The following is a 25,725-nucleotide window of genomic DNA, read 5'->3' on the forward strand; positions in this document are numbered from 1 at the left end:
GTATTGTTTATAGCCCCCTTTCTTTTATCTTCTGTGCAATTTTTTAAGGAGGCAGTTCTTAGGTGTCTTATCTTCCAGGTGTCATCTTTCCAACTTGGTATATTACATATAAATGGTAGTTATCTATAAACCCTATCTACCTACCTATCTATATATTGTGCTTTTAGAACAACAAGAGGCCTACCCACATATACTTGTGTGTGTTTTTTTTAATTATTGTGATTGCTTTGGCTTAAGATCTTGGTGTTGACAGAAAATGTCCTACTAAAAATGAAATGTGTTAGGTAAAGTATTTGGTCTTTGGCAACCAATAACTCTTTACCATTGAGTAGTGTATTTGTTTATCAGGAGGCCATAGTTAAAGATACAGAGAGACAGTAAACTTAAAGGACAACATCAGCTCAAAAGAACCACAATTTGATACCCCCATCTTCCTTTTATGGTGTCCAAAGTTGAAATACACTTATAAACCCAATCTGTTTCTAAGTTTCAACAAAGACCGTAAAGATTGTAGCTTGGATCAATGGAAGGGTCAATTAAAACAAAATGCAAGATTTTTGCCTGTCCCCTCCTAATCACAAGGACATCACTTCTGGGGAAAGACAGGGAAAATTTCTTTTATTAAAACAGTGGCAAAGTTAAAAATGTTGTTTTAGATGTAGTATTAAGATTATGCTGATCACTTAAAACAATCTGGAGTGTCTCATTCTCTATTCTCTGAAATTGCTTAATATTTAAATAAATTATTTCAAGACTGTTTGATAGAATTTATTAGAGAAACCATCCATCCACGGAGTTTTCTTTGTCTTAAGACTTTAATTTACTGGGACATCCCTGGTGGTCCAGTTGGTAAGACCCTGCACTCCCAATGCAGGGGGCCTGGGAACTAGATCTCACATGCATGCCACAACTATGAGTTCACACGCCACAACTAAGAGTCCACATGCTGAAACTAAGAAGTCCACATGCTGCAACTAAGAGTCTGCAGGCCACAACTAAAGATCCCACGTGCTGCAACGAAGATCCCTTGTGCCACAACTAACACCCAGCACAGCCCAAACAAATAAATATTAAAAAGACTTTAATTTACTGATTCATTTTCTATAATGATTATAGATTTATAATTTCTGTACATTTCTATGTCAATTTTGGCAACTGAAATATTTTCTAGAAAAAATTTCCATTTCATCTAAATCTTCAAAGGCATCAAAATAATGGTTCATAATTTCCTTTTCTTATCTTTTTATTAACTGCAGCATCTGCAGTGATACTCATCTCTTTATTCCTGATATTGTTTTGGTACCTACTTTTCCTTCTTGATCAATTTTGCAATAGGTTGTCAAATTTTTAAATTTGCTAATAATCACTAATTTTTATTTGCTTTATGATTCATTAATTCTTGCTATTTCCTCGATTATTTTATTCACCTGATTTTCTTTGCTTTTATTATGCTCTTTTTAAATAGCTAACTTCTTGAGAGATATTCTTAGCTCATTAATTTTAATTACTTTCCTCTTCTAATATTTTCGTGCACTTAAGGTATTAAATTCTCTTTTGCTTTAACTGCATTCTTAAATATAATCTAATCCCCATTACAATTTCTTCTATGAATGATGGACCATTTGAAGTGCTTTCTTAATTTTTAAACATATAAAAACTTCTGGTTTATATATGATAATCTCAATAGATGCAGAAAAAGCCTTCGACAAAATTCAACACCCATTTATGATAAAAGCTCTCCAGAAAGTGGCACAGAGGGAACTTACCTCAACATAATAAAGGCCATATATGACAAACCCACAGCCAACATCATTCTCAATGGTGAAAAATTGAAAGAATTTCCATTAAGATCAGGAACAAAACAAGTTTGCCTAATCTCACCACTAGTATTCAACATAGTTTTGGAAGTTTTAGCCACAGCAATCAGAGATGAAAAGAAATAAAAGCATTTCAAATAGGAAAAGAAGAAGTAAAACTGTCATTGTTTGCAGATGACATGATGCTACTATACATAGAGAATCCTAAGATGTCACGAGAAAACTACTAGAGCTAATCAATGAATTTGGTAAAGTAGCAGCATACAAAATTAATGCACAGAAATCTCTTGCATTCCCATACACTAACGATGAAAAATCTAAAAGATAAATTAAGGAAACACTCCTATTTACCATTGTAACATAAAGAATAAAATACCTAGGAATAAATCTACCTAAGGAGACAAAAAATCGTATGCAGAAAACTATAAGACATTGATGAAAGAAATTAAAGATGATACAAACAGATGGAGACATATACCATGTTCTTGGATTGGAAGAATCAATAACGTGAAAATGACTATCGTACCCAAAGCAATCTACAGATTCAATGCACTCCCTATCAAATGACCACTGGCATTTTTCACAGAACTAGAACAAAAAATTGCACAATTTGTATGGAAACACAAAAGACCCCAAATAGCCAAAGCAATCTTGACATAGAAAAACAGAGCTGGAGGAATCAGGCTCCCTGACTTCAGACTATACTACAAAGCTACAGTAATCAAGACAGTGTGGTACTGGCACAAAAATAGAAATGTAGTTCAATGGAACAGGATAGAAAGCCCAGAGATAAACCCACACACATATGGTCACCTTATCTTTAATAAAGTAGGCAAGAATATACAATGGAGAAAAGACAGCCTCTTCAATAAGTGGTACTGGGAAAACTGGACAGCTACATGTAAAAGAATGAAATTTGTACACTCCCTAATACCATACACAAAAATAAACTCAAAATGGATTAAAGACCTAAATGTAAGGTCAGACACTATAAAACTCTTAGAGGAAAACATAGGTAGAACACTCTATGACATAAATCACAACAAGATCCTTTTTGATCCACCTCCTAGAGAAATGGAAATACAAACAAAAATAAACAAATGGGACCTAATAAATCTTAAAAGTTTTGCACAGCAAAGGAAACCATAAACAAGACAAAAAAAACACCCTCAGAATGGGAGAAAATATTTGCAAACGATGCAACTGACAAAGGATTAATCTCCATAGTATACAAGCAGCTCAAGCAGCTCAATATCAAAAAAACAAACAACCCAATGCAAAAATGGGCCAAATACCTAAATAAACATGTCTCCCAGGAAGATATACAGATTGACAACAAACCCATGAAAGGATGCTCAATGTCACTAATCATTAGAGAAATGCAAATCAAAACTAAAATTAGGTATCACCACTCACCAGTCAGAATGACCACCATCAAAAAATCTACAAACAATAAATGCTGGGGAGGTTGTGGAGAAAAAGGGAATCCTCCTACTCTGTTAGTGGGAATGTTAATTGATATAGCCACTATGGTGAACAGTATGGAGGTTCCTTAAAAATCTAAAAAGAGAATTACCATATGACCCAGCAATCCCACTACTGGGCATATACCCTGAGAAAACCATAACTCAAACAGAGTCATGCACCACAGTGTTCATTGCAGTACTATTTACAATAGCCAGGACATGGAAGCAACCTAAGTGCCCATTGACAGATGAATGGATAAAGAAGATGTGGCACATATATACAACGGAACATTACTCAGCCATTAAAAAGTAACAAAACTGAGTTATTTGTAGTGAGGTGGATGGACATAGAATCTGTCATACAGAGTGAAGTAAGTCAGAAAGAGAAAAAGAAATACTGTATGCTAACACATATATATGGAATCTAAAAAAAAAAAAAAAAAAAAAAAGGTTCTGAAGAACCTAGGGGCAGGACAGGAATAAAGACGTAGAGGTAGAGAATAGACTTGAGTATACGGGGAGGGGAAAGGGTAAGCTGGGACGAAGTGAGAGAGTGGCATGGACATATACACTACCAAATGTAAAATAGATAGCTAGTAGGAAGTAGCTGCATAGCATAGGGAGATCAGCTCGGTGCTTTGTGACTACCTGGAAGGAGGGTGTGAGGGAGACACAAGAGGGAGAAGATATGGGGATATAAGTATACATATAGCTTATTCACTTTGTTATACAGCAGAAACTAACACAACAATGTAAAACAATTATATTCCAATAAAGTTGTTAAAAAAAAAAAAGTTCAGTGGGCATGTATCTAAAACTTTCTGAGGATAGTTGGAACAGTAATTGCACACCCAGTACCATAGTCCTGGAAGAGAATGTGATGTAATTCAATACCAACATGTCCTCACTGGCATAGGAGTAACTTCTATCTGGAAGATGAATATGGAACAAAAAATGGTTCTACACTTTGGCAAATAAGGGGTCACCTGTTTCCTGTAAAGAATTAGTGACAATCAAGTCACAGTATGTGGCAATCTGTTCAAACCATTCAGTTTGTTTACATGGAGGCCTGGTGCAGACTAGAGTCACTGAATTTTCTGCATTAGAACTAGTTTCCTCTTCTAGACTCAACTAAAATTATTCTATGACCTGAGTGTCTCATTCACAGATAAATACAAAAATAGTCCTCCTCTTGTCTTAAAAAATTATGAGTATTTTATAATTCTTCTACAACTTGCGTATTTATTTTGAAATCATTTATATATGTGAATGCAAACAGCTAAAATAATTATTGTAGTCTCTTTCCTCCCTCTCAAACAAAGAGTATTATTTCTACATTTCAAACTTTCTGGGAATGTGTATAAATATATGTACACCAAAATATATCAGGTCATTTATTATTTTTAAACTATGATCTAGTTATTTTTAATGCACTGAATAGGTATGAATTCTAACACTAATTAAAGCAAGTACTTGGAATGGTGATCAGAGATTCAGATGTTTTTAAACTACTTTGAGATGGAGTTTGGCTGACTTGCTTTCTTATCTTCAGGCTTCTCACTATTGTTTCTCGTTTGGCTTTGGCCAAGTCAGCTACCAGTAAACATACTGAATACTCAGATAGTTCAGGAATGAATTTCTTCCAAGAAAGCACACTAAGTTGAAGAATTATTCTGAAAGAAAATGAAAGTTAAACCTTTAATTAAAATTAAATCTATCTTAGTATGGCAAAAAAAATGTCTGCCATGCTTATTTCACTTTTCACTATATATAAATTAAGCCAGGGTTATATGGTGAAACCAAGTGGAGGTTGGCATTTGTCTAACCCAACCAAGATACTCAGAGAATACACTGTATCTGTGCCCATCATTCCAGATAGTGATTAGAGAGGTCAATTCAATTTTATTGAAATTTCAAATGATCTATATGATTTGGGGGACACCAAGATATATACCATTGATTGGCTTTGTTTTTATTTCTCTTTCCCTAGATGTGGTAAAAGCTATAAATTAAAATTGTAAAGCAGCAACTCTGTTTTGTATCTTATCAAAGCTCACACCGTTCCAGGGATGTGGTCTACATTGGTGGGTCACTATGCTGAATCCCAAGGTTGAATGAAAGGGTCAATGCAAGAACATTTATTTCTTTGAGTGGTGTCTAATAACAATCAAGATTTTATTTCTTTGCAAATAATTATCGGAAAAAGACATTTTGTTGCATAAATTTTAAATTCTAGTGATTTAACCAGTGAATCTTTAATTATTAAATTTTAAATAATGGAAAGTCTATAATATTATTCCAGACTACTCAAATTTATGTGCCGACACCAGATATTGCTTTTTCTGAAATTCCGTCTTGGATTAGAGATGAAAGGAGTTCTTCCTCTAAAACACATAGCTGATACAAAAATGACCTCTTGATTAGCAAGCTGCCAATATTAAAACTGTTATATTGTTTTAATATTTGCTTCTTCAGAGTTTGAATTTTACCATCTTTCTTTAAATCAAGTTAATGCTCTTAAATGTATCAAGTGAATGAAAGAGAGGAAATACACTTTCAAATAACACTTTCCTTTGGGGACCAGTTCAGGTAATTTGGAGTGCTTAATTGCAATGGTTGAGAAAAGAGACAATGTTGTGAAAGTATAATGAGAGCTAAAAAGATCTGAAATTGTTGGTTGTTCTTTGGGGAATTTCTAGCGTTTTCCTTTTCAGATAAGGGGAACTACATAAAATGATTTTCTTTTTTCCCCCCTACTTGCCAGGAGTGAAATATTACATTCAGTTATAGTATTTAAATTAACTTTACAGTAAGAATATGTTTTTTTGGTTTTTTTTCTCATCTCTCTGTGTATTCAGTCTTACTTATATTCTCCTATAACATTTTGCAAGCCTCATAAATTCTGAGGGATGTAAGCTGTAAATAAAGTATAATGAAAAATATATTGGTTCCAATGAAATAAAAATTGTGGAGTTTATTTATTTATCCCTTGTGTATATTGGAAGAATGAACTTTTAAAAATACATATCTGATTCCATCGTCCTTTCAAAATCTTTAAAAGTTGTCTTCCACATAAAAACCCAACTATTTTTTGAGGGCTATAATATCTTTTATGAATGGGTCCCTACTTACCTGTCTGATTATCTCCTATATTAATGTACTCCATGATCTAATGTACCCCATGATCATACCCCATGTTCTAGTCTTTCTGAGCTACTTATATTTGCAACACATGTTTTCCAAACTCTATGAATCTATAACACTGCTTCCTTTACTTCTCCTTTTCATTATCTATGTAATTTCTCCAAATCTCTGAAAACACAATCCCAGTAACCTTTCCTGCAAAATGCTTTTCAAGATCCTTCCACCCTCTTTAACCCCACCCCAATCCCACACCTGATATGAATTGGATCACTTTCTTCCTCAGTGTGCCCATAGTATCCTATGCAGTTATGTTTCAAAACATTCAGAAGTGTATTTTCATTAAGTCATTTCTAACAAGTTTGAAAAGCTTTTATTACCTTCTATAACTCTAGTGTATATCATAACACCTACAACATAGTAGGCACACAAAATTGACCAAACAAGTGTTTATTGATTTGAAGCTTTTAAGATGATGGGTCTCTGTGGAGGTGGCAACCCTGAAGTTAATTTCAAACTGGATGAGTGCCCAGAAAGTTCATGTCAATGGACAACAGGTGGTACAGATTCTGCATAAGGTAAAATTGATTCCATCATCCTCAAGTAAGAGCTCCCTTATATAAAAGGCATGCTTGACAATTTGGAAAATATTAATATAAGGTATTGGGAAAAGAAACAAGATAAAATATATAACCAGTGACTAAAAAATAACTTATGGATTCAGAATACATTATTGGTATAAATACTGGTCATTCGCAGTTAGTGCTCCATTCCAACTGTACCAACATTTGATTCTCATCCAAGAGGGAAACTACCTGCTTCAAGACTAACTGTAATGTATACTTCTCCATGTAAACTTTTTTTTGTCCTCCAACTTAATCATCAATAATTATTTTATCCACTAACTAGCCTAAGATTTATCATTAATCTTATTTTCTTTAAGAAACTGTATACTTTATCACAGAATAGATCTCAATTTACCAAATATCTGCCACTTAATGTTTTCTTTACTGTTAAATATCAACTCTGTAAGTCATCAAGAATGGAAAGTGTCTGACAATAAACATGAGTCAACTTAGTCAAAAAACCACAGGTGGATGAGAGAGTTCATTCACATGTCCAAATCTAGATATTTTAAGAAAAATTCTGAATAATGTGAAATACAAATCTCAGAATGTAATGTAATATAGTTTCATACTATAAATCTTACATACAGGGAAAGTGAGAGCCAGTGAAGTCAAACCTATACAAAAATACAAGTCTATAATATAATTAATTGTATTATTCTGTTAGGGGAAACACTGACTGAAACCGCCTGCCCTGGCCAGGCAAAGACAGTAACAATTTGCATGAGTTATCTTACGACAGAGATTGAACTAACAAGGACTAACAAGCCACCACCAACCACAAGAATACGGGAAAAGTCAAAAGGAGAAAGGAGACGCTAGTCCACATGTCCTACCAACACCCCAGAATCCTCCTCGCTGGAATCCATCTTGGCTGAGTGATTGCATGCACCACCAGAAGGTACCCTGAGTCATAATGATTGGCCAGAGACAATCCGGAAACTAATCCCATCACCATTAAACCCGAGACTGCAAACCACACAGCAGAGCAGTTCTGAGTTCCCTTACCCTGCTGCTTTCCGCCTGGGTGCTCCTTCCCAATAACATCTCTTGCTTTGTCAGCATGTGTGTCTCCTCGGACAGTTCATTTCCGAGTGTTAGACAAGAGCCCACTCTTGGGCCCCCCTTCCTGCAACAATTCTGTGCACAATTTTCCTTTTAATACAAATAGCTTATGAAACCAAGAAGTCACTTCATCAGTGTAAGAGAGAGAAGAGATAAAAGTTGATTATAAAAACCAATCATTTATTTAGGAAGCTTTAACAAAAAAGGAAGCCATATATCTCATAGACTTTACAAGTCTTTATCACTGTAAGTCCATATCATTGTAATAATGGAATACTGGGTAGAAGACATGTTATCAACTTTGATTTATAAAAATAAAACTTCATCTACGTGACATTTTCTGATTTCCCCTTCTCATTCAGTCAGCTACTGAAACGTAAACCTTGATCAAAATAACAACTCCCATGGGCCCATCCAGTGTCTCTGCATACAGTTCATTGTTCTTTTGGTTAAAATACAATGGAATTTATTTTCTAAAATTAATTTCTAGGTCACAAGCTTTCGTACATTTTAAGTGTCTATGTGGCACATATTTTTCTGCCAACAAATACTGACACTAGCTTTTAAGTTATGTACTGAAATTTAAATCCACCTTTGATATTTTTTAAGACCAAAGCATAGGACGCTAACCAAGAAAAGCAGACTTGATGTACAAGCTTAGATTCAGGACATTGAAGTTATGGACGTTATTTTCAATCTATTTAATGAAACATTGCTTTGTTGTTTTATTTTGTTTTTTCCACTTCTGTGAAGAACTGGAAAATAAAGCCTGGTCAGACATTTTCTCACAACTAGGTCAAAAATAGACTCCTAAGAGAATAATTAAATAATGTCTTGTTAAATACGTTTCTTCACAAGGAAGGACGTCATTAATGAAAATAAACGCTGCCCCTATTTTTAAATATACTTAGATATGGGGAAAAATATTTTGTTGAAACTACATTCTTTTTATATAAAAGGGGATAAGTAAGAAAGATTAGTGAGATAGAATAACAGTCCCCAATGAAATCCACATTATAATCTCTGGAACCTGTGAATATGTTACCTTGCTTGGCAAAAGGGACTGGCATATGTGATTACGTTAAGGACAGATATGGGAAGATTATTTTAGATTATTTACGTGAGCCCAGTGTAATCACAATGGCCCTTAAAAGTGGAGGCAGAAGGTAGAAGAGTCAGAAGAAGATATGACTATGAAAGAAAGGCAGAAAGAGATGCAACTTTCTCGGCTTTGATGATGCAAGGAGAGGGCAATGAGCCAAAGAATATGGATGGCCTCTAGAAATTGAAAATATCAAGGAAATGAATTCTCTTCTAGAGCCTCCAGATAGAATTGCAGCCCTAGTAACGTATTTTTAGCCCAGTGAGACCCATGTCAAACTTCTAGCTACAGGCTGTGGGATTATACATTCGTGTTATTTATGGTCCAAATTTGTGGTAATTGATTATAACAGTGATAGAAAACTAATACACTTAAGCTGGCCTGTCTTCTCAAAATGGTAGATTAAATATAAGTATTTACTACTGCTACTTCCTGAAATTATTGAAACAATAGTAGAGGAATTTTAAAGGCATAGCAGGGAATAAAGGTCAGGAAAGGAGACAGTAGCAAGAAGAACTCCTGAAAGTTTGTTTAAAAAGCAGACTTTCCTTTGTTTTAATCAACTCAACTGGTCCTCAGAACAATGGCGGCCAGGTACCTCCTCTGTAGGAAGGTGATTAAAAGAGTCTTATCTGGGCAATGTCATTGACCTTAAAGAAGAAACCTAAAGATACTATCAATAACTTCCATAAATAGTCCTACCATGTCACTGAAAAGTGAAGACTACGTATGCTTGGACATACTGCATACAATTGCACAGAGCCTCAATAATCTTTTTAGTTGCCTCCATAGAAAATAAATTCAAAATCATATGTATTAAAAGATATTAGAAACAGAATGAAGGTAGAAGAAACATTTAAAACACACTATCAAAAATTTGAGAGAGCTAAAATTCTTCACTTATGATACAAGAAAAAGACCCTTTAAAAAAGGAAACCTTTAGAGAACAACAAAAAGTTCTTGAAAATTAAGACTACTCTGTGAGAAATGAACATCTTGGAAGTTAAGTGAAATCAAATAGATGGATATAAATGAAAGTCATAGATGATAAAATTAAGAAAATCTCCAAGAAAATAGAGAAAAGATACAAAGAGATAAATAAAAGAGGAAATGAGAATATTAGAAAATCATTCCAAGAGTTCTGACATCCAAATAATGAAAATTCCAGAAAGGAGGACAGAGGAAGATGGAAGGGAGTAAATAAAGGGAAAAAAACTTAAGAAAATTTTCCTGATGGGCATGAGTTTCCAGATTGAAAGCACATGGCAAAAGATTAAAATGGATGCACATTTAGGCAGAAATTTTGAAATTTTAGAACACCAGGGAAGATTGGAATATCCTATAAGTTTTAAGGGGAGAAATCAGTTTCACACAAGGGATTAAAACTTAATAGCATCAGACATCTCAATAGCAACACTGGAAACTAGGAGAAAAAGGAACAATGTTGCTGAAATTCAGAAGGAACGCCATTTCTACACTAGTCCAGAATCTTAATATTAATTATTAGGGAAGAATTAATTTATTTAAAGAAATCAAGGTTTCAAAAAGTTTACTACCAGGTTTTTTTTTCCCCCTGAGAAACTCCTGGAAAATGTGCTTTATCAAAACCAAGGATTAGGGACTTCCCTGGTGGTCCAATGGTTAAGACTCCACGCTACCACTGTAGAGGGCACGGGTTCGATCCCTGGTAGTGAACTAACATCCCACATGCCGTGCAGCATGGCCAAAAAAACAAAAAAAAGAAAAAGGAAAACCAAGGAGTAAACCAAGAAAACTGCATATTTACCATGAAACAGGGTTTCTATACCTAGAAAGAGGTGAATGGAATCCCCATGATGATGATAAAAGGAGATCCCAAGACAACAGCTATAAATTGAGAGAAATTTACAAAATTGAGCAGATCAGGATGCTTTGGTAGGGATTTCGTCAAGAAGAGAAAACTGTTCCAATATTTTATGTGTTTGAAGAATTAACAGGAAAGTATTTATAATCGGAAAGGACGCTGTGGCTAAATTAGCGATAAGTACATGTATAAATAAGCAAAGAAAAAATGACTATCAACTCTAGGGAGGAAAAGGCTGTAAGGGTGAGTAAAATGATCAAAACATATGGGCTCAAATGCAGTAGAACTTAAAACACTGATAATTAATCTAATTAAAAATATGAAAACCATATAACAATATTGGGAATTTAGGGTAGGGTGTATGTAGTAGAGGTATGGTGGGCAGCAAGTTTTAGAAATAGAACCAGATCTTCATCTACCACTGTGTAAAGTAAACAGAAAATGCCCCCAAATGGAAAATCCAGAAGAAGCAATTGCATATCAGTAGAACCACCAAAGAGCGCAGAGACTACTCAGGTTTGCGGATTCTCTAAACAACCTGTCTGAGAATCAGTTTCTTCAAGTGTAAAATGGGGATAATCTCTACCATGTAGAACTGTTGTGAAGATCCAAATACTATGTGCAAATCAGCATGCAAGTGATTGACTCGTGGAGCTGGGAAAGGATAAGCAAGAGTTATATTGGATACTGATCTTAGTAAGCAATGAGAAGAGATAATGGACCCTACCATATCTTTTGTTCATTGATCCTACACAGCCTGAATATTCAGAAACAGCCATGATTTGAAGAAAACTTTTCGGGTAAAAAAAATCATGATTTGGAAAAAAATTCTACTGGATGAGGAGGATCATCCTTTTTGAACTCCTCTAGGTCAGAAGCTACGGGAACTTGGCTTTGCAGATTAATTCTGTGAGGTGTCAGAGAGTTGGACATATGACATATTGAACTCATCTGATCTAAAATTAGGAAAACACTTTTTCTTTGAAACACTGTCAGAAAAAGTAACTGAGCGCTTTTCTAAAAGGTGATTTGATATTTAAACAAAATCAGGAAAACAGTGTATTTGTCTGCTTTACTTACTGTGGCTTTTGAGACTCAGGTTCAGCAAAGGGTAAGATGGTCATGAAGCTTCCTCCAAGAAATGCAGGTCTCAAATAATCTGTATTATTAAATTCAGGTTCCATATTGCTGAAGCATCTCACCAGTAAGGAGCCAAAATAAAAGTAACCCTCAAGGAATGACTTATAATGATTTAAGTTTTCAATCATTTAATCATTGATTTTTAGGAGTTAAAAGTCTTATGATAAACCAAATCAAGTAATGTGAGTAATTAACTCTTGGGAAGTAGAAAAATGATGAGCACGCTACAGAAATTTAACCCAATCATATTTTGAAAGTTTAATACAGTTTTTATAAAACTGAACTTGCAGTATTGATTACATAAGTTTCTGCTTTTGTAACCTAAATGACCTTGTACATTTAAATAATAATAAAATGCATGCTGGACAATGCAATTAGTTTGATGCTAATCTGAATATGTACAACAGAACTCAAGCACATACTCGGAATAGAGCTCACAGATGTGCTGTGCAGTCACACTGAACTCTCTTCATGGTATGAAATGGTAGAAACTTTCATTCAAATAGAATGTAAGCCACCTTCCCCAGAATCTCACTTTTCCTCCCAGAGAAATCATCCATTATGGTTCCATTCTATTTCCACAAAGTGGCTCTTGAGTACTGAGACAACTAAATATTTTTCAGAATATTTAATGCCATATATGGATGAATTTAAAACAGCATAAGAATTTCTTCAGAAATAATCAATAATAAAATATCCTTATTTTTAGTTTAATATATATTTACAAAAGCATATTCACATATTTATGAGGATATTTAAATTGAAAATAGGCATTATCAAAATAATTGTGTTTTTTTAATTTACATCATTTTGATAAACAGAATGAAATATTTTACCATGACAGGAGCTATACCATGAAAATCCCATTAAAAGGGACTAGTTTCTAGTTAAGTTGAATTATTCAGTTCAATGAACACATTAGATTTTGCTTTTTTTTTTTTTTTCAGTCACCACACTGGTGGGCTGAAAATTATCTTGACTTAAGTTGACTTTTACTCCCTTTGATGTGAGCTCTTACAAATTCCTGAAATGGAAACACCAGAGGTTTATTTTTTATTCAGTCAATAAAATGCATAACTTTTCACTGCTAGGAAAACATGTCATGTACAGATTGAACAAATGTTACAGGAAATCACTTTGATGAGAAGTCCTACAGGTTAAAATATATGAAACTGAGATGACTTTGCTTGGAATGACCAGTGTCAAAAAAATCAGCAAAATGAGAAGAAAAAGCAATTCTTTATTTTTATCCAAATATATCAGACTTCATAATTTAGTTTCAACAAAAACGTAGAGTCACCATATATCATCCAAACCAGGACATTATAAGAGTGAAAGGGAGTATTAGTAATAATTACACAGGTACAACAGGTATAAACTGGAACTCTCCTGGGTAAACCGGGACCTATGATCAACTTAGCAATAGGGGTTAAACTGCAATTACATGCAGAAATCATACCTTTCCCATACATATGTGGGAAAGTTAAAGGAACAGCATTCACTAAGAAAAATTTGACAACAGTGGTTCTTTCTCATCATTCAGGTCTTTGTTCAAAGATCACCCCCTCCCTAAGCCAGTCACCTCTTCTAAAATAATCAATTCTTATTTCACCCAGTCATTTTCCATCACGTTACCGTTTTCCTTCCCTTAACTGATATTTTGACTCTGAAATTGTGTCATTTGTTTTTTGTCTCCCCTCCCCCCACTCCTACTGATATGCAGTGTTTGAATGGGCAGTGACCTCCTCTGACTTAGTCATATCCAAATCTACAGGAGCTAAAAATGCCTAGAACATTAAAGACATGCAAAAATTTTGTTGAATGAATGAATGAATATATTTGGAGAGTTTATTTTTGGTCTCATAATCCTCTTGGTGCCAAAAACAAATTAAAATGACTCTCTAAATTAAATTATGGCTCTGTTTAGTTTTAAGTGGTTGGACTAAATGATCTGTGCAGTCTCTTCCACTGATAATAAATATACTGTGACCCCTGGGTCCCCTTCTCTCTCTGCTACTATTTCATTTCCTATATCCAGTAAATAAGAAAGTTTGGGGGTAAGGGTTAGGGCAACCAGCTCTATTCACAGTGGTTGGATGCTCAAGGTTGATCATTTTGCCAGTAACAATTCCCTGGTATATGTTTGCACCTGCAGAATTTGGTTGATACAGAGGTAGCCAGAAGGTATTATTGTAGTCAATGATAGAATTGTTGATGTAATAATTTTCCAATACGAAAATCATCACAGGATTGCTAAAAACAATGGGAAATGGTGGGAGCCCAAACCAGCTATTAAGGATTTACAATTTATAAGGAGAAGTAGATTAATTCTGGACAGACTTAGATTGCAATACCCCAAAAAGCTTTATAGGAAAATCCATGATATTCTGACAAGAAGCACTTGTAAATTTTCATTAAAATCTCTGCATTTCAAATCTTTATTTTTCATGTGTTCTTCTGAGGAACAGTTTTGATTCCTACTAATGAGTCATAAATATCAAACCTTTGGGTTCAAAAAATAGTACTGCTAAAATTATTTTGGTGGGCCAGAGATCCAAGACACCAATAAATTGAGTGTTTACCGAAACAAAACAAAACAAAAAACTCACATGGGTAAAATATCTTCAAGTTATCTGATTTTAAATTCTCTCAGGTATATACAAAACATTCCTTCGGAATTGAGTGACAGGCAAGGGATGAAATAGGTTCCCCAGGTGAGGAAAAGAGTCTGTCCTACTATAACAAGTGCCACAAACAGGAGAATGGCATAAAAAGAGACTCAATGAGACATACAGATTTTACACATAAATACCTATCATCTGTTTCATTGTATTGTTTTATCTCCTCAAAGATAAATTACTGATTTTTAAAATGACAAAAGTTTGAGAAAAAGAGTGAAAATGTTACCAATTGACTCAGTTTGAAACAGGGACCATTAATTATGTAATTTCACACAGATTCCAATATATTCAATATAACTTCGCTACTGACTATTACAGTGATTCAACATTTGTTCAGAGCTCATATTTGTATTAGATCGTACGTAAAAGAGATTTCCAGACTTTAATCAGTCCAGGAAAGGACCAACTCTCAAAATGGCAATATTTATTTTTTCCCAGTACTAGCAACTTTTAAAAATCATAAGAAATTGTCAGCGTATTAGTATGCTTCAAAATTTACAAGTTAAACATATAATGGTTATATTTTTGCAGGGCCATAAGTAGCACAGACTTGTGTGACTCCCTTGTATAAAGAACAACTGAAAACCTTCCAGGACCTTAAACAGCAGAAAACATTAAATCAGATTTTAAAATGACAAATAATTTAAGGCTAAAATATTTGGTATTAATAATTAATGCCAGAAGCCTTCCTAGCCTAATAAAGTAAACATGCACAAGAACTACAACTTTGAACAAAACATCACAATTTTATCAGATATATGTATGTACGTGTGTGTGTATGTGTATATATGTACATATATGTGTGTGTATATATAAAACTATGTGTACACACACACACACATATATATATATAGTTTTATCACCCTGAAAGCTATCAATTCATGTTTGGCTTAATACGTATGTTAGAAATGTTGTGCAGGGTACTACCCCTTTAAATATATATATATACATTTTCCATAATATACAATATAAATATACCATATATAAATCATGCCATAAAACTAAATGTAAAATTTGCACATTATTGCATGCTTGATGTGATAATACATGCCCGTTAATAAGAACTTCCTTCTGATGTCCTCCCTTTACAACTTTATCTTTTGCACATTAGCAATACTTGAAAAGGAAGGTTCTCAAATATGTATATATGACTGGGGGAAAAAATGTACCTTTCAGATTCCTTAAAGAGGATTACCTCATCAGCCAAATATTGGACTATTACCAAATCAAACAGTAAATAATGCCTGAAGGGGTGTTTGGTTATGTGAATCTATCAGAGTTCATTTTTCTTAGTTTTGCCGGAAGATTCCCTTCCATCCTGGCTGCTCCTCCGGCCATCTTTTGAAGCTTTGGTGGCAAATCAGCCACTGACTGGCTCATGGGATCAGACAACATTTTGGTGGTTTTAGATACCAGTTTTTCTTCTGAGTTGCCAGGTACTGAACTTATTCGTTGAAGTTTCATGGGCAAATCACCCAAGCTGTAGGCTTTTTCAGAAGTTGTAGAACTCATTCTCAAGAGTTTTTTGGGAAAGTCTTCTCTTCCAGTAATTTTCTGCAGCTTAGATGGAAGTTTGGTACTAATGTCATCTAGTCCATCTAAGCATTCCACAGAATTATGTCTTTCTTTGCTGTTAGTTATGGCTGGTGCTATTAAAGGGGACGACATAAGAAGCATTTCCTCCTGTTCTTTCACACTGTAAGGTGGCGTGGGGACTTCAAATGTTGCATGGAACTGGGAGTAATCAACTTTAAAGAATCCTTCTTCTAAGGAAATTACAGGGAAAAAACGGTGGCCCCAAAGAACTTCATCTTCAGTGTATGATGTTCGAGCTTGACAAGTCATCCCTGAAAGCAAAAAGGAAGTCCTTGATAAATTACGCATAGTAGAAGCACATGTTAAGGCATTTTGAACTAAGGAATTCATTTTGCTTGTTAACTTAAGAAGGATACTTAACTGCGTATCACTTTCCTCTTCTGTAGAGTAAAATATAAAAAGCAACACCTGTCTTACAGTACTGCTGTGATCATGAAATAAAATTACACGTACAGAAATGTAAAACGAGCCAAAATAGTTGGCTTTTATAAATGAAAGCAAAGATAACCATCCCAAGTATTTGTTAAATGAATAAAAGTTGAAAATATTTCTATGTTGTATAATGTAAAGTCATTGTAGAGATTCCCTTCTTCTGGACCTTTAGGGCCAGAATGAACTTTTGTTCAAGTTTCAGAAATCCAATGCTAAAATCAGTAATCTGGGCCACTGTGATGTTGCAAGTTCTATTCCTGCTATACAAATTTCTGAAACTGGATGCTGGATATAAGATGTGAAATGCTGCCATTTATATATTATGTTGCTTGGATATCATTTACCTTATGCTACTCTGATCAACTCAATTCTGTTCTCATTAATCATATGTTAAGACTAAGTTACGCTTAAATCAGTCAGCCTCTGAATATTCCTTTGTGAAGACTGGAAATATATGAATAAATTAAAGCCATATATTACATTTCAGTTTTATATTAGTCAAAAGGTACAATTTTCTATAAGTTGCAAAAGTCATTACTGTCCTCTACCTTTACTATCAGACATCTATTAAAGGTTATTAAAGTGTAAAATAATAGATGAATTTAAAAAATGCATCTTTCCAATAGTTAAGTATAATTTAAACAAGTAATGACAGTCTTTCTTCTTTCATTTCTATTCTCCCTTTGTCACTTTATAAATAATTTCTACTGTGTTTAAGCCTGGTATAGTTTGGATAAAGAGATATTGTGTATTTTTTCCTCTGACTAGCAATCACACATGCAATACTTAGAATTAGAAATAAACTGCATAATTCAAAAACCACACTGAAGATAAATTAAATCCTTCACTGAATCATTCCAAAATCTTACCTTATAATTATTATCAGTTCTATATTACCAGGGAATCAGTTGTTCTGATATATATATTGTCTTTTTCCAGACAGCTTTTAAAGAAATTTATGTAGAAAATAAATGCCCATCTCAGGCACTATGTTAGGTGCTCTCTCTCCATATTATTTCTAATCATCAATATCATCTTGATAAGAAAATATTTTTATGTCTATTTTAAAGACAAAGAGTATAATGCTCAGAGAGTTTAAATCTCTTGCCCTTCCTGGCACACAGATCTAGGAAGTTGTAGAGAAAAGTTGGTATTATTCTAACTTCTGTTTTTGTTGTTGTTTTTACTTTGCCATGATGTCTCTAGTATTTTAGCTGGGAACCTGATTCTAAACAACTTATCAATCTCACTGTCATGGTGGAAATCTGACAGCGACCCAATACTAGTCTTCATAACCATTATCATATCAGGAGTAGCACCCAGAAATATTTATATGTGAAGATAACAAAATTAGACTAAAAAGTGATTTGTACATTTTATAGACATGCACACAGTATCATTCTGTATTTTCAAACAGATTTCTAGTTTCTGACAATATTTCATGAGAAAAAATTATAGAACATCACTTATTTAGAGAAGATAAAAAGTATATTTCCCAATTATTTACTTGGTTTTATTTTGAGATGTTTAAATATTAAGCAAACTACCTGGGATAAAGAACAAATATTGATGTTTTTATCCATTAGTATATGAAACAATAAAATGAGTAAGTACCCTTTATTGTTTAATTGAATAAGTACCCTTTAATTTCTCTCCAAGAGCAATCACTCATGAATTCTTTATGTATACTTGCCAGGTCAGGGTATTAATTTATATAAATTTATGAAAAAGGATCACTACAAATGCATGTATATATTAAGAGCTGAAGTAAATTAAGATTATGAACTTTGTTCAATTATTTCTAACAACAGTAGATTACGTATTGAAACAAAATTTGATTCCTATCACATTCTTAGCCCATATTTAGCGACTTTTTTCTTTACATTAAGAAAGGACTATGAAATTAAAAATAAAAATTCTGTCCCCATTATTTATCATTATAATGTACTGTGTTGCTGATCCCCAATGCCTACCCTGAGCTGTTTCATATGTAGTTATCAGAAGTCATAGAGAAGAACTAGAGAACCTTAAATGAAGGGAAAAAAATGGGGGAAATAAAATCTTGTAAAATTTTTACTTTGAGGAAACAGGATATTGATAATTAAGGTACTATAACATCCACAATGGAAACAGGTATTTCAAATGTTTGTTCATGTAAAAATACCTGTAAGCATTATTACTAAAATGCCAGTGGATAATTCTGACTGAAAAGGAAGGTAGGGATTTTATTCTACTATATGAAATTGACTTTACTTCCTTTCATAGCAAACTAATACTGGTGAGGCAACATTTTTATATAATTGAAAAATATATAAATTAGGCTTCCTATTACACTACTAAACAGCTTGTAAAAATCACTTAAAGCTCTCTGAGCCTCAGTTTACTCTTCTACATAGTAAGGATAACAATATCCTCTTACAAAGCTGTTGAGACTTTGAGATAAGTGAAGTGTACAAAACAGTGTTTGGTATCAGGCAATGCTCCATCATAACTGCTTTTCTTTTTATCATTCTGTGGGTGATCATTTGCATTTCCTGTTTTCCCTGGAAATTAGTGATAATGCATTCATATAAGCGGAGAATTTTGACATATTAGTAATTTGTCCCATATTAGTAATATAGGATATTAAACTTAAAAATTGCTAGGTATCACATAGCAATTTTCTTTTGAAATGGTCAACTAAACATTCAAAATATTTCAAAACTACAGAAGAAGATACATTACTCATCTTCTCACTTTTTAGGGTTTCTCAACATTTTCCACCTAATTATCTACAATAGCTGCGAAGACTAAGTATGGAAACTTGGGGTGTATTAAAAAGGCCTCGGCAAGGTGAGTGACTACAGTCCGCTATAATACTTTGGTAATGAAGAACATTTGCCAGCACTTTAACCTTTGTTTGTTCTTCTACTGTTCCTTTTACACTTTCATTAAAAGTAGGTACACAACTATCAGACATTTCCAATTCAACAACATCATCGTTTTAAAATCTGATTTCACCTCAGAATGTTAATGTGCAATCAACATATGGATAATGATATGGAAACATTATTAATTGGATAACAGGAAGATCTCTATGATGGTCAATCTGCAGTTTAGACAATCTACTAAAATAAGATGTAATTGAGAAACTACTTCTTTTTACAAGTTATCCCAAAAAAGTAACACCCAAAATGGTGCTGAAAATATAGAATACAGATTTCAATTGAGAAGATTTAAAGTAAATATAATTGTTTTCTAAGAACATGAATATATTACAGTATTCTTCCTTCTAGAACGCTTTATCTTATGATACTACTTACTGTAAGCCAAATTATTTAAAATAATCCATGCTTAGATTCATAATTACAAATGCCATTTGAATCAAAATAAATGCAGGTAAAAAGATACTATATGATTGCACCTCCTAACTGGCAATGTGACTGTTTGCATGTTTTAACCAGATTCCAGGCTTGAACAAATGTGATGAAAATCAACACGAGCTCATCTCTGTGGGAACTGGCAAAGCAACAGATGCTGCTTTAACTGGAAATAGCTGGGACTTTTGAATCCTTAGATGAAAAACATTTTGTGAAAAAATGACTTATCCTGTGCCTTGATTCATGGACAAAGAAACTATATGTTGTTGTTTAATTTATTCCAAAGTAGTGTTTCAATTTAAAATGATAGAGGCAATGTAGTCTAATCTCTTTATTTTTGACTTTTCTCTTTCCTGATTCTGCCTTTACATCGTTAAGTTCATCTCCCTAACTTAATTGAACATTAATTCAAATAAGAAGTATGAAAGCTTTTTGAGTGAAAATGGCAAACTGAATTGTTATTTTGACAAGTCCTTAATTAAACTTTCAGAATACCTCTAACTCAGTTGTTTTCTATTGTTTCTTCTGAACAGAGATGGTGCATATGTCACCTACGTGAGATGAGCACAAGATGGTTAAATGCAGTATAACTACAGGCCAAGGGGAATGTCTGGATGCTGCGACACAGAAAATACCAAGCAATCGATAACTTCTGCACAGCAGAGGCTTTATCTAAAGCTTACTCAGTATGGAAGTTGCTGAGGGCGTGTGGGGGGGTGGGAAGTTCTCCAATAACATGGTGGCTGTAGCTGCACTTTATCATGTGTGCACTAAACAAAAAGGAAAATAAAAGCAAATCTCCTTCAAACGAGCCGTGTCGTAATAATAATAATAGGCATGGGCTATATCACAAAGTAATTTCCTAGTCCACCCTATGCACTGCTCTGAGGATTATTGAATAAGATCTGTAGCTGTGACTTCCCTAAAGCACTTCCAAAATTTCACCCATCCCCCTAGATGTAATAACTGTAAGGCTCACTTGGCATTCTCTGCATGCTCTCTATTGTGTTGCACTGAGCTGAACCCAAATTTAAACTATAAACTTTTTGAGGAAGCACATGATGTTTGGGACCTTTTTATCTTGTTTACAAAATACAAAGACCCCATGTACACTGCTGTTCAATAATACGAAGGTCATGGCACCAGGCTCTTCTGGGATATTGGCTGAAAAGCTAACTAAGAATACATAAATGGCTACCAGAAACTGCAGTTTTCAAAGAAATGGAATCTCTTCACTTTCAAAGTTCAACATATTTTGCTCAGACAGACTTTTAGTGAGGAGTAGAAGTTTCTGGCATACATTCAACCCAATATTATCCTCTATTATTTACAAGCATTTGGTCTTACAATGTGTTCTCAGACATCAGTTTGCTATTATTCCCTAAGCTAGGTCAAAGAAATCTAAAAAACTAAAAATAAAAACAAGAAGAAAAAGCCAATTATATTTGTTAGAAAATAGTTTAAAAAAATAAAATAAAATAAAAAAAGAAAATAAAGTGTCAATAAGAAATTTAGCAATAAATGTTTCAAATGTACTACTTTAGGTTTCTAAGTTCCCAGAAGAACAAAAGAAAAGAAAATAGACTTTTAACCATGACCAACAGAACAAAATGTTAGATTTCCAGAAAGGACTATAAGTGCAGGTGCTAAGGGTCAATGGCAGATGGACAATATGACAGGGAATTCATTATCATACTGCTGAAAATATATTTAAGAGAATCAAGGTAATATTAAGCAAAAGAACATGGGTTTTGAATATAAATGAGATTGTTGCTCTTTTAACCATACATTATTAGTAAGACCTTAGGCATATTATTTCAATGATCTGAACTTTGTTTACTAAAAAATATCAATAGTAATAAGGGATAATAACATATTTATAAGGCTATCATGATTATAAATAATACCTACTTAATGGGTCTACCATATATCTAAAATAATAAAGGTTCAATAAGTGGTAGATATTATCAATTATTATTATTATTGGGGTTCCAGCTAGTTAAAAGGTCATTTTAGATATATTTCAATTCTTTAGTGATCACTTTCTTTCTTAGAATCAACTCAAGGCAAATGAAATAATTCTCATCTTGTTAGTTTCTATTAACTTGATATAGACCATGTTGTCTATATTTATCTGGAGTATGAGGAAAGGCCTATATTACACACGTAATGAACTGAGTCAATTCTAGTACTGTCAACCTGGCCTGCCCTGCACAAGTGTGACTAACTTTACAGTAGCAACTATTTCCCTCAAAATGCAATTAACTTCTCTACTTTGTTGACAAGGCACTATCTTCAGCTCTCCACTCTCACTTCACACAGAAGCATTGCAGAATTTACCCAGCACACTTTCAAATGATTATAACTCCCTTACCCTAACTGTAGAAGTGTTCCACTCTTGCTTATCTTTTCCTCTCTTCCTTCATGGTACCTATTAAAACATACTTTCTTGCATTGACAATGACAGAAACAAAACAAAGCTACCAAAATCCATTCATGCTATTGTTTTCTCCTGTTAAGATATGATTTTTAGCTTCCAAAGCATCTTAATGGTATAGGTATAATGTAACCTAATTACTGTTGGGAAATATCCTACATTATGAGACTGACATCATAAAAGATATTTTTCAAAGGGAAAATGTAATAAATTTCTAGCTTAAAAGAAAACAGAACATCTTTCAGATAACGCTGGAATTTAATCATTTTGGTGAACATTATCCCTAGTCATTGAGAAGGAAAACTTTTGATATATTATCTGAAGCAATACCACCTGTCAACTTTAAAAAAATATTGCACACAAATTACAGCAATTAAATGCTTAGATTAATCCATTTTAAAAGATATTCTTGGGCTTCCCTGCTGGCGCAGTGGTTGAGAGTCCGCCTGCTGACGTGGGAGACACTGGTTCGTGCCCCGGTCTGGGAGGATCCCACATGCCGCAGAGCGGCTGGGCCCGTAAGCCATGGCCACCGAGCCTGCGCGTCCGGAGCCTGTGCTCCGCAATGGGAGAGGCCACAACAGTGAGAGGTCCACGTACCGCAAAAAAAAAAAAAAAAGATATTCTTAAAACTTTGCTTTAAAATGTCACTCAGAACCACTTTCTATAATGTATGGGACTCAATTGTTTGTGTTCCCTTAAAATTCATAAGTTGAATTTTCACCCTAAACCCTAATGTGATGATATGAGGCGGTGGGGCTTAGTAACTTTTGAATATGTGATATTTAAACTAAATAAATAAAATTTAGTCAAGAAATAAAAAACAAACCCCACAGTTACTAGCATGTCTTCCTAGTTCCTTCAAAATCTAGCTCTAAGTTACCACTATAGTTTTAGCTCTTTAAAAACCTTAACAACAATAACTACAACACAGCAAAATATATATGCCAGATCCTAAGTGTTTTCTATATGTATTATCGTATAATTCTCCCCACCATTCTATGAAGTGTGTACTATTCTTTTTTCATATGACAGACAACGATACTGAGGTATCAGGAGGGGGAAGTAGCTTCTCCAATGTCACATGACAAAGGATGGTAAATCCAGAGCCAGTTTTTTTAACCTCTATTCTATTCTGCTCCAATTTTCTTAAATGGATGACTTTCCTATTAGTAAGTACTGTTTTCCATATATATTACTTGGTTTATGCTATTTCAACTGCTTAAAATGTCCTCTTCCATCTCTCTACCTGTTGACATAATTCCTCATATTCAAAGCTCAGATCAAAGTGTCATTAATTCTATGAAGTCTTTCCCGATTTTTCTATTTTAATTTATTGTCTTTTAAATGTGTCTTATTGTCATGCACGTATGCACAGGCACACACATCAATATTCCCTGACCACTAGGTGTTGTAAATGACATACATAATTGACTTCAATCAGTGATAATACTTAAAATTTATTAACATGTTAAACATCTCCTTTCTGCCAGGCACTCTTCTAGGTGCTGAATTACCAGGTACTATGGCAATGGACTGAAGGATCAACCTCTCGACCTCCATGTTTAAACCTAGTTCTGAAAAATGAGTAGTAGTTTACCACATAGTCCATATCTACCATGTGAGAAAAACACATTCTGGGGTGGGGAAAGACTTGTGCACACATCTGGTTGTGTAAGGGCACAACCAGTTGTACTTGAATTTAGGATACAGTTCCTGTTTGTTCATTCATTACGGTTACAGACAAATATCACATTAGAATAAGCTTCTTAGGAGAACTCTTATCCACCTTGGCATCGCTAGTATCCAACATGGTGCCAGGTATTAGATGCTCAATGCTTTCTTGGGGAGAGACAGTAGAAGGAATGGAGGAAGAGGAAAAATGGGAAGGTTAAAATGGCAGTGCAGGAAAAGTCAACTTTTTGAATGAATCAGAGCTCCCATACCCATTAGTAATTTATTCACCACCAGTAGAGATTGTCACCAACAAAAAAAGAAGGGATATAATTATTAATGAAATAGATATATGTCAATCTTGATTTTTTCTTTGCTTTTAAGGTGATGATCTATTAATTAATTCAACACATGAACTCAAAAATTGACTTTGAAACATCTATACTAAGAGCTTCTTATTTTAATTAGTAAAGTAGGGAGGGAAGAATATTAAAATATATATAATCACTGTATAGAATATGAGTGATTCTTGCACAAAGAAGCAAGACACGCTTGCTAATAATAAATCACACTCAGTGATAACCAGTCTGTTATCCACTGAAACCACTGTTTTCTCCTTACATTTTTTTGAAATTATACACTGACAGATGTACAACCAGATATATTTACTAGAAGTTAGATTTATCTGCATTTAACCGTTAAACCATACGATAATTAAATTACTTGAATATTTTGATACACTTGAATACCTGACCTCTAGTTAAATCTAAAGTTTTGAGGAAACTATCCCTTATGCAACTATAACTGATCACCTTAGAAAATGGAGCAAATCCATTTTTACCTGACAATTGAAAACTTATTTTCCCCTTAATTCATGAGACTGACTTTTTATATAGGTTGCTATATCTTTTTCAATCACAAACTATATCTATTTTTTTAACATCTTCTTTGGCAGAAATTCAAATACATTTTGTCTGCTTGCAGGCTTAGAACAGAGCCTGAATAAATATTTGCAATTCAGCAGTTGTTCTGGTTCTATGCTTTTCAGTAAAAAGTCAGAGAATTTTGCTTGTAATTTTGCTGTTACGTTATTTACAAAGACTAAATGAAAAATAAAGTCCCTATAATTTTATGGGAACTATTACTGAGTGGCTTTTATTTTAGGTATGAAAAATGCCATATCACAGTAATAATCACAAAATATATGACATTTTAGCACATGTATTTTAAAGGAAAATGATTGGGTTGAACATGTATGTACAAGTCTTCTGAAAGAATTAATTTTTCTGCCATGACATAAACAGGTATTTCAAAGTCAAAATATTAAAAGTTTCAAAACAATGAGA

At 33.8% G+C, this 25,725-nt stretch overlaps 1 protein-coding gene across 1 annotated transcript; it reads right to left on the reverse strand.

Moving 5' to 3' along the window:
• Positions 1-13,137: 13,137 nt before the first annotated feature.
• LOC141279192 (G protein-activated inward rectifier potassium channel 1-like) lies at positions 13,138-16,726 on the reverse strand. The gene has a single exon (XM_073807706.1). It carries the CDS (start codon positions 16,724-16,726, stop codon positions 16,142-16,144), a length of 585 nt encoding a protein of 194 aa, XP_073663807.1. The 3' UTR covers positions 13,138-16,141.
• Positions 16,727-25,725: the final 8,999 nt, after the last annotated feature.

This window comes from Tursiops truncatus, chromosome 7 (genome assembly GCF_011762595.2).
Source record: "Tursiops truncatus isolate mTurTru1 chromosome 7, mTurTru1.mat.Y, whole genome shotgun sequence".
Taxonomy (NCBI): Eukaryota; Metazoa; Chordata; class Mammalia; order Artiodactyla; family Delphinidae; genus Tursiops; species Tursiops truncatus.

Bases quoted from the DNA above. Each gene is read 5' to 3' on its own strand.
- LOC141279192 (XM_073807706.1), bottom strand. From the start codon at position 16,726: ATGACTTGTCAAGCTCGAACATCATACACTGAAGATGAAGTTCTTTGG.